The sequence below is a fragment of the Squalius cephalus genome (assembly GCF_949319135.1).
Source record: "Squalius cephalus genome assembly, chromosome: 21".
NCBI lineage: Eukaryota > Metazoa > Chordata > Actinopteri > Cypriniformes > Leuciscidae > Squalius > Squalius cephalus.
In genome coordinates, this window is record NC_137142.1 from 24,341,303 (window position 1) to 24,350,254 (window position 8,952).

Here is an 8,952-nt window from a genome sequence, read left to right on the forward strand (position 1 = left end):
AGCAAGATCACTATTTACTATTAGAGCTACTGACACATTGGTAACACTTTTAAATAAGGTTTCATTAGTTAACTACATTAGTTAACATGAAATGAGAATGAGCAAGACTTCAACAGCATTTATTAATCAAAATTATTTACAATGTCAACATTTACTAATAAATGATTAAAATCAAAAGTTCTGGTTGTTAACATTAGTTAAATGCACTGTGAACTAACACGAGCAAACATTGACTGTATTTTTATTAACTAACATTAACAAAGATTTATAAATACTGTAACAAATGGTTATTCATTGTTAGTTCATGTTAGTTAATATTAACTAATGAAACCTTATTATAAAGTGTTACCGACACAACTTACCTGGAAGTATCTGACTCATTAATTACACATTTCTAACCTTGAATTCTACGGGCAGTCTAAACACTGTGAATCGGCACGCAGGCAGAGCCCTGAAGGGTGTGTGCGTGTGCAAAGGCTAGGTCAGGCTTGGGCCAGCTGCATCATGATTTCCCTCTGCTGCTGTATGGCCCACCGCCTCCAACAACAGCGTTCATTCACACAGCCTGAGCTTAAACCACTTACACATACACTCAGCCTTATGTGCCATGCCTCTGGTTGTCTCTCAGGCCATTTGAAGACTTGGCATTGAACATGTACAGAGCCAAAGATGACTCTAAACACAAGTATGGCTTATTTAGGGTGCGATTTTAAGATTTATATCCTATAAAAAAACCATTCAGATTTATGTGAGAATTGTTCAGTGCAGCAAAGCAATTCACCAAAAGAGACTTTCCGAATATTTTGGTCAAAAACCCACCACTCATGACACAATAAATACTTAAATGTCTTTGATTTCTCACCTATCTGCAGAGGGTCTTTAACAGCTCTCACTCTATAGAGCTGCTCACCACGCTGAAACTCATCAGGGCTGCCATTGGCCAAACAAGAGTATAATCTGCACAAACAGAAAGGAGAAGGAAATTAAACTGAGCATTCAGCAGGTCATACTCTATGTCTTAACAGGCATTCTGGTAATCTGGTTAAGCATAAACGTAAAGCACAAATATTTAAAATAATACACTGCGCGGCCAAAAAAAAAGTTGCTGTGTGGATTTAAAGGGTTAATTCAACCAAAAATAAAACTTCTTTCAGTAATTACTCACCCTCATGTTGTTCCAACCCCGTAAGACTTTTGTTCATCTTCGGAACACAAATTAAGATATTTTTGATTAAATCTATGAGCTGTCTCACTCCTCCATAGGCTTCTATGGGATCGAAACTTGCCGGCCCAGAAAAGTTAGTAAAGACAATGTTTAAAATAGTCCAAGTGACTACAGTGGCTCAACAATAAGTTTATCAAGCGACGAGAATACTTTTGTGCGCAAAAAAACAAACAAAAATAACAACTTTATTCACCTATTCATTCATTTGTTTTTTTTTTGTGCACAGAAAGTATTCTCGTTGTCTAACAATGTCTTTACTAACTTTTCTGGGCCGGCAAGTTTTGATCCCATCGAAGCCTATGGAGCAGTGATCCAGCTCTCAGATTTAATAAAAAAAATCTTAATTTGTGTTCCGAAGATGAACGAAAGTCTTAAGGGGTTGGAACAACATGAGGGTGAGTAATTACTGACAGAATTTTTGGGTGAACTAACCCTTTAAATAGCCAAATGCTTAAAAGTCTATGACTGGATCATTATTGCAGTGAATATTATGTTTTAGCTAGTTATATGTTTGGCAACAGTTCTTCTAACCCTAACTGATGGAGTGTTTAGCTTTTCATTTCTTAAACAACCATGTAGGAAGACGCATCATGGCCATATTCCAGGATGACAAAGCCAAGACTCATCAGGCTCAAATTGTGAGATTGGTTTGGAGGGAGCCTGAAGAAATCACACATGAATTGGCACCTCTGAGCCCAGACCTTAAATTCATTGAAAGTATTTGGGATATGTTAGAGCAGACTTTACAGAGTACATGACTCTTGCATTGTCAATACAAGATCTTGACCAAAAATTGATGCACCTCTTAATGGAAATAAATGTTATTTCCATAGACTCTTAATTATTTGCCTATTTAAATCCAAGCAGTGACTGGCCAGTGTTTAATACTGTTTATTAGCAGTTCCAAGGTCTGTGGGCTTTTACCTGATGTCCTCTTCGTTCTCTGGAAAGCTCCAGTAGGCGATCCGCAATTGGAGCTGCTCAGGAACGGGAGGATAGACCTTTTCCACCACTTCAAAAGGAATATGGAATGCCACCTGCTTGGCCGACAGCTCCACCAGAGGGATGACTTGTCCATCTAAGAAAGGAAGTGACATCTGAGTTACAGTTTCTGCTTCAGATAAACTAGATACTCAAAGAATTAATGACGTCGATGGCTATTTAGCAGCAATCTGAAGGCCTGTTCACACAGACAAATATTCCGTGTGAAAGTTCTGTGCAATAAACATTTTAATTTGAAAGAACAGCTGTTAAAGCGTCTGTTCAGACCAACACAAACAGCCACACACGTTTAATTCGGTGCTACTTGCCATTTATTTGTAATAATTTGTGAAATTCACTAGCAATTTCTGAGTGAAAACAGTTTCAAAGTAGGCTAAATCCTACACCAAATTTTTTTGTGTGTGGTCACATGTGCAGAGCTGTTGCTGTTATGTAAAACTATGATTTGGTGGTGCTCATGAAAATAATATTTTGCTTAGTGACAGTGAATAGCTGAGGATGAACCCAGAACCAGACCAATCTGACCAAATGATCATGCCGAACATTCGTGTTGGCATTGAACAGGCCTTGAGATGGCTAGATCAGTAGGTTGATAAAATCACTACATTCCGGTCACAGCCACTCTGCATTAAACAATCAAAACTACTTGGCACCTCTGTCGAATAGTTGAACAATAGTCACACAGATGGCTGCAGTTCAAATGACTCATTTTGAAATGGAGGGAACAGGACTGAGAAGTGAGGTTCAAGACCTCAGGCAACCTATTTTGTTCCTAAACCAGACGGTTCATATACACTCAAGGCTAAATGGAGAGAAAACCGGAGAGCTGCCAACAGGGACTAAATGCTGTCCGCTGAGAAGGGGTGGGGGGTTCCAGTATCCTGCAGGGTCCTGGTTTCAAGTCACTAATTTCCTCCAGACAATGATAAGAGTCGCCAGGCATTAATAATGAAAAATACTCAAGACTAAAAAAAACACTCCTTTAGGAACAACTGAATATCTGTGCCTACAGCCTAAAGTGAACTCAAACACAGGTTTCAGAGGCAGCACATATAATACAACTTTTCTTATATTGAGCTGCAAGGCTGTAGTGACATACTTATCTCATAAGATATTAGCAAGATCCGTTTGAAATGAACACCAACATCAGGTCATTATCATAACAGAGCTTTAGGCAATGGCACTGTAATCCACTGTACTCGGTCACCTTAGAGCCGCATCTCAAATTACATTCACACAGACAATGCACTGGTTTGCAGTCACTATACAACTGCCACATATTTTTTAATATAACATATTGTGACCTAAAAACAACATTTAGACCTGATTATACTAGTATAAATGGTACAAAAGCCTCAACTGTCTTACGGTTTTTATAAAAGAGTTATTACTACATAATAAAAACATTAAGGACACAAACTAGCACTAAATAAGTTGTAGATGAAGTGCATTAATCGATTTTTCAGTGACTCTGTCTGGTTACATGTAGAAAGTAAATGTTTTTGAGTGAGTCATCAAATCATTCAGTAAACCGATTTGTTCAAAAACACTGATTCATTCAAGAAACTTCACAAAACAAAACAAGTGAAGTCCCACTGGGTCATCAAAGGTTCTACACACACTACCCAAACTTCTTCATGCCCCCTTGAACCAAATACTGAACATATTTGATAAGCAGACAAGTGTAAATATCACAATTGTGGGCCTATGAGTAAATCATTGAATCATTCATTCAATCAATTCATTCCAACAAGTGATTGTCTTTGTGTTTTTGAACGAATCAGTAGATTTGACAGATTCAATGACTTGCTCAGATTCATTCTGGAATGAAAAAACAGTTTGAATATGCTTTTTTTCCACACTGACTTTTGGAACTTTTTTTGTTTACGGAGCAAAAGTAGTGAACTGGCAATAGTGTGTCTACAATACAAGTTATTTACAGTAATATAAACTAATGCATTCTAAAAAGGAAACAAGCTCCTCAATTTCAAAGTTCTTCTAACACAGGAATCATTTATCTGATTCCTCATGAAGGAAAATCAGAAGGACTGTCCATTTCCACAAAGTGTGACCATGTTATTAAAAATGGGACAAGTTTTATCTAGGGTTAAATCAATCACCCTTAACCAAAAAGCACAACTGTCAATGTCAAGTACTGTCAAAAAGGATGCTATGATATTACCTTCAGGAAAAAAAGACTAAGAGGATGAAAAATTATTGACAACATGCAACTTAACATTTTACCATTACTCGGTCTACCTACAACCTGGTGTTTCGGCTGTTAAGCAAAGCACTGAAACGTGTCATGGTTAAATAGAAGCAAACCACACCATTACCAGCCACCCACATAATCTAAAACCAACCGCCAAAAGATGAAACGCTAAACTACTTTGGAGATGAATTACCCAGACCACAAGTAGATACAAGAATACATTATAGACAGACAGTGGGAGTCATAGAGACAACAACTTCACAGGGGACAGGTGACTCATTAAAGGTGCTGCCAACAAACAGCTGCTCAGCAACAATATGTGCATAAGTGTGAGCGAGATCCCAATGAATCAGGTGGCACACTCATAGCCAATCTTGGCTGACTTAACCATGGTGACCAACAGAAAAGGAGTTAACACAGGCAACGAGACAGCTTTGTCTTTTGTGAGGCAGTGAATAGGTGAGACAGTCTCTCATGAGCGGTCTGCCGTCTCACTGCTCCAAACCCAACCGCCTGCTGCCCAACAACCAGAGAACAAAGACACCCAGCTCACTGAGTGCTATATAAACAGCTACGTCTGAGTGATTGTGTTCCCTCAGTTCCAGTGCCAAGAAAACGGGCATGTGATATACCTCTGATTTACTTTTAGAACAGATTATGATAAAAAACAAAAAAACAAAACAGGGGGATTTGGTGTCTAAAACTGGGCTGTGCAAAATCAGCAGCATTATGCAGATTGATCAAATGTGGCTTTTTTTATTTAACCACAATCCTCTGCTCTGAGGCAGTGACCTGCACAAGACAAAGATCTTTTTACAGCCCTCTGCTGCTCAACTACTCCACCCAACCCCCCACAACACTCACTCACTCTCAATCTAAACACCACACAGGCCTTCCTTTCCAAACAACCTTAACTTATCCAACAAATGTTACATGCTCCACTCACAGATCTGCACCAGCACAGATCTCTCCCTTCACAACTGACAACTCTCTGGACACATGCACTGCATGGGGCGTTTGGTGGGATGGAGTTTCAGCAGTTTAAAGAACTTGCAGTAATACAGAGTGACTGACCAAATGCAACTCAAAGTTGTTTCAGGCATGATTTTAACACATCACAGTTGTGCTGCAATATCAAAGATCTAGATTTACTGCTAGAAAAAAAAAAAAGCTATGGATACTGTAAAACATTTTTATAGAGACAAATCTGAACTAAAAAAGAAATGCATAAATGAATAACAATTGGACATTGCTTTTTCTAGTCAATATAATAAAGGGACAGTTCATCCAAATATAAATTGTCATCTTTTACTTACCCTCATGTTGTTTCAAGCCTGTATGACTTTCTTCTGCGGAACACAAAAGAAGATATTTTGAAGAATGTTGGGGTTCAAACAACCCATTGACTTTCATGGTATGGGGAAAAAGACATTTTTGAAAATATCTTATTTTAGTTCACAAAACAACTTACGTCATACAGGGTTGGAAAGGCATCAGGATGAGCAAATTACATCATTTTTATTTTTGGGAGGAACTATCCCTTTTAAAGGGTAAGTTTAACCAAAAATGAAAATTCTGTCATCATTTACTCACCCTCATGTCGTTCCAAAACTGTAAGACTTTCGTTCATCTTTGGAACTCAAATATATTTTTAATGAAATCTGAGAGATTTCTGTCCCTCCATTGAAAGCAACACAACTACCACTTTGACGCTTCAAAATGTTCATAGAGAGATTGTAAAACTAATCTATATTAATTGAGTGGTTTAGTCCAAATTTTCTGAAGAGACACAATTGCTTTATACACTAAACAGATTTAATTTTTATTCACATAGCCTATAAACATTCATCAACGCACACATCTAACATGGTAAAGGAAGCTCAAGCTATAATGTCCTAATGAGGTTCATTCTCGTGTTGCGCAGCACGTTTGAGCTTCCGCAAGTGGTTTGTTCTCGCGCATCAAGCAGGTTAGTTGAGATTCTGTTTATGTTTGCTGATCAATGTTTATGTGTGAACAAAAGCCTAAATAAAATCTGTTCATCATATAAAGTGATCGTGTCTCTTCAGAAAATTTGGACTAAACCACTCAATTCATATGAATTAGTTTTACAATCTCTTTGTGAACGTTTTGAAGCATCCAAATGGTAGTTGCATAGATGTCAATGAACAAACAGAAAGGACTCAGATTTCATTAAAAAAAAATCTTCAGTTGTGTTACGAAGATGAACGACAGTCTTACAGGTTTGGAACAACATGAGGGTAAGTAAATGATGACAATTTTTATTTTTGGGTGAACTATCCCTTTAAGTTTACTATTGTCCTCTGACATTTCACTCACCTGTGATCTTCAAGTCAAATTTCACTCACATTGAAAACAATTCAAAATACATGATTTTTTTTTTTTTTTTTTACTAGAGTACAAATCTAAAGACTCCTTTTAAGAAATTATAACAGAAAAAAAAAACACATTGAATATTGCTGAAACAACACACATTTAGTGAATAAAATGTGCAAAACTTAAGCAAAATATATCTTTTTTGCTGCTTAATTAAAATCACTTTGGGTATTTAATAATATCTTATATTTATATATTTTTTAAACTGCTGTATTACTCTATAATTTGTAAACAGATGATGTGCATATTAAAGAAACATTTTTACATGCATATTTCACAAATAAATCTCCATAGTGTCTGAAAGTCACTATGGACTCACTTTGCAAAATCATTGCAACAAATCACTTCATCCCTGCATGCAAAACAATGTGCTGTAGTTCTACAGGTGTTATGAAAGTAGTGTAGTGGCTTTAGTTGCTATGCTATAAGATGAAAGATAAAATTATATCAGTGGGGCATTTTACCACACTGCACCCTATCATAGAGAACAGTATATTTGATGCATATATTTAAGATGCTTAACATGTTACAAGCCAACGCTTAAAGAAGGCCATAACTGACCTTCAAAAATGCATTTAACACAAAGATGGGAAACTTACTATAATATATACAAAATGTATTCTTATATTCTCCAAATAGGGCTATGTTTGGAGCATAGACTGTAAAAAATAGGTTTGGAGGTAGTTTCATTTGTTAGTTCTGAACATGCAGGTCACGTGACAGTGTTATCCATAAGTTAAGAATACATCCTAAGGTCAAAAGTGCAGCCATGCCAAGGAACAGTGCGCTCACGTTACAATGACAGCAGCACATAAAGCATTTCACAGCACACAAATACAATATTCCATTACCTTTAATCTTCACAGTGGGTGAATTTGGGCCGGCAGACTGTTTCCTCCATCCTCTCCAGTTCTGGCAGAGGCTTTCCGCCTCTGATATGAATGAGCACAGGGAGTCCTCCTCAAAACGGTCCGAATCTTCAAAGGAGAACCTCTCTCCGTCTTCCCACTCAGCGAACATCAGTTCCATCACATCCGCTGTGTGGAGACCTGAAAGCTCCAACTGAACGTGCCTCTGAGCTTCTGTTGTTTTGAGAAAGTGACACTCGCTCAGGGGGAGGGGAAACTCACACTCAACCCAAACACCCTGCGAAGCCCCTCAAAAAAGCCTGCGTTTCTTAAAAATGTAGGCTATATTTAGGTTGTCAGATGGAGCACTTGCACATCACTGCGGTGCAGTTAAGTGGAGTTAATCCATGCTTTTAGACCCCAATTGCTGGAGACGCTTAGGGGTCTAGTTGTTGAAAAAAGTGACAGCCCATAGCTAAAGATTTAATAAACCTATATACTTATGACTTCCCCCCCTATATAAGTGGTGTCTTACATCGTCAAGTGTGTACGTACAGGACAGAACACTCCAGATATGTATTACTGGACCTTTGTTGAGGTTTAAATCTTATGAAATAAGATTTTGAAATCAATAAGCCCCTCTTTAGTGTAGTATTCAAACTACATAGCAAGTAATGTTATTTGACAGCATGGACTGTAGTGACTCACTTGCATGTAAACATGTTAGCAGAGTTCTGGTCGTTTCAGCAAGCAGGAGTTATTTTCACTCAAATGTTAATTTAAACCCCCTCTCCTCTGTTCGTCCTATCAGCTGAGCCTCGAGTCCCACAACAGCTCTACGGCTAACAAAACAAGAGAGCGGTGAAGAAAAACAGGTCCCTAAGTACACCTAGTGACCCTCTGCATGGATATTTCTCTTAAATAAGGCCATATCACAGTAGTAAACCTGTGTTAACCCAAAACAACCCAGGTACGGTTGTTTTATTTCGATCGAGGTAGCTCTGCTAACTCCGATAGGCTAACGTTAGTCGATTAGCCTGCTAGCGTTCCGGCTAACCCGAAATCCCAAACACTTCAAAAACTGTCAAAATAAGCGCTGACACGACCTGTGCTTATATGTCCCTACACACAATCAGACGGAATAACACTGTTTTAATGTTTTGGCACAAAAGCCTTGGTCCCTAATCCGAGTCTTGTCGATCCACTGATTACCCAAAACAAACGACCGGCCAGTGCTTTTATCTCAGCATTTTGCCTCAACGTGGGTT

At 38.1% G+C, this 8,952-nt stretch overlaps 1 protein-coding gene across 9 annotated transcripts in view; it reads right to left on the reverse strand.

Annotated features, from left to right (window-relative positions):
- Window positions 1-7,986, reverse strand: part of zswim8 (zinc finger, SWIM-type containing 8) — a 49,397-nt gene extending 41,411 nt beyond the window's left edge. For 5 of the 9 annotated variants that reach the window (XR_013819591.1, XR_013819592.1, XM_079855992.1 and 2 more), the window contains exons 1-4: window positions 7,688-7,986; window positions 5,756-5,788; window positions 2,150-2,303; window positions 863-957 (exon numbers count right to left, since the gene is read on the reverse strand). Coding sequence is in view for 7 of the 9 variants with exons in the window: in XM_079855992.1 (XP_079712118.1) it covers window positions 863-957; window positions 2,150-2,303; window positions 5,756-5,788; window positions 7,688-7,865 (460 nt within the window). In the remaining 2 variants the exon portion in view is untranslated. The remainder of the gene's footprint in view (window positions 1-862; window positions 958-2,149; window positions 2,304-5,755; window positions 5,789-7,687) is intronic. The other 4 variants (XM_079855994.1, XM_079855993.1, XM_079855990.1 and 1 more) reach the window with 1 other exon arrangement.
- Window positions 7,987-8,952: the final 966 nt, after the last annotated feature.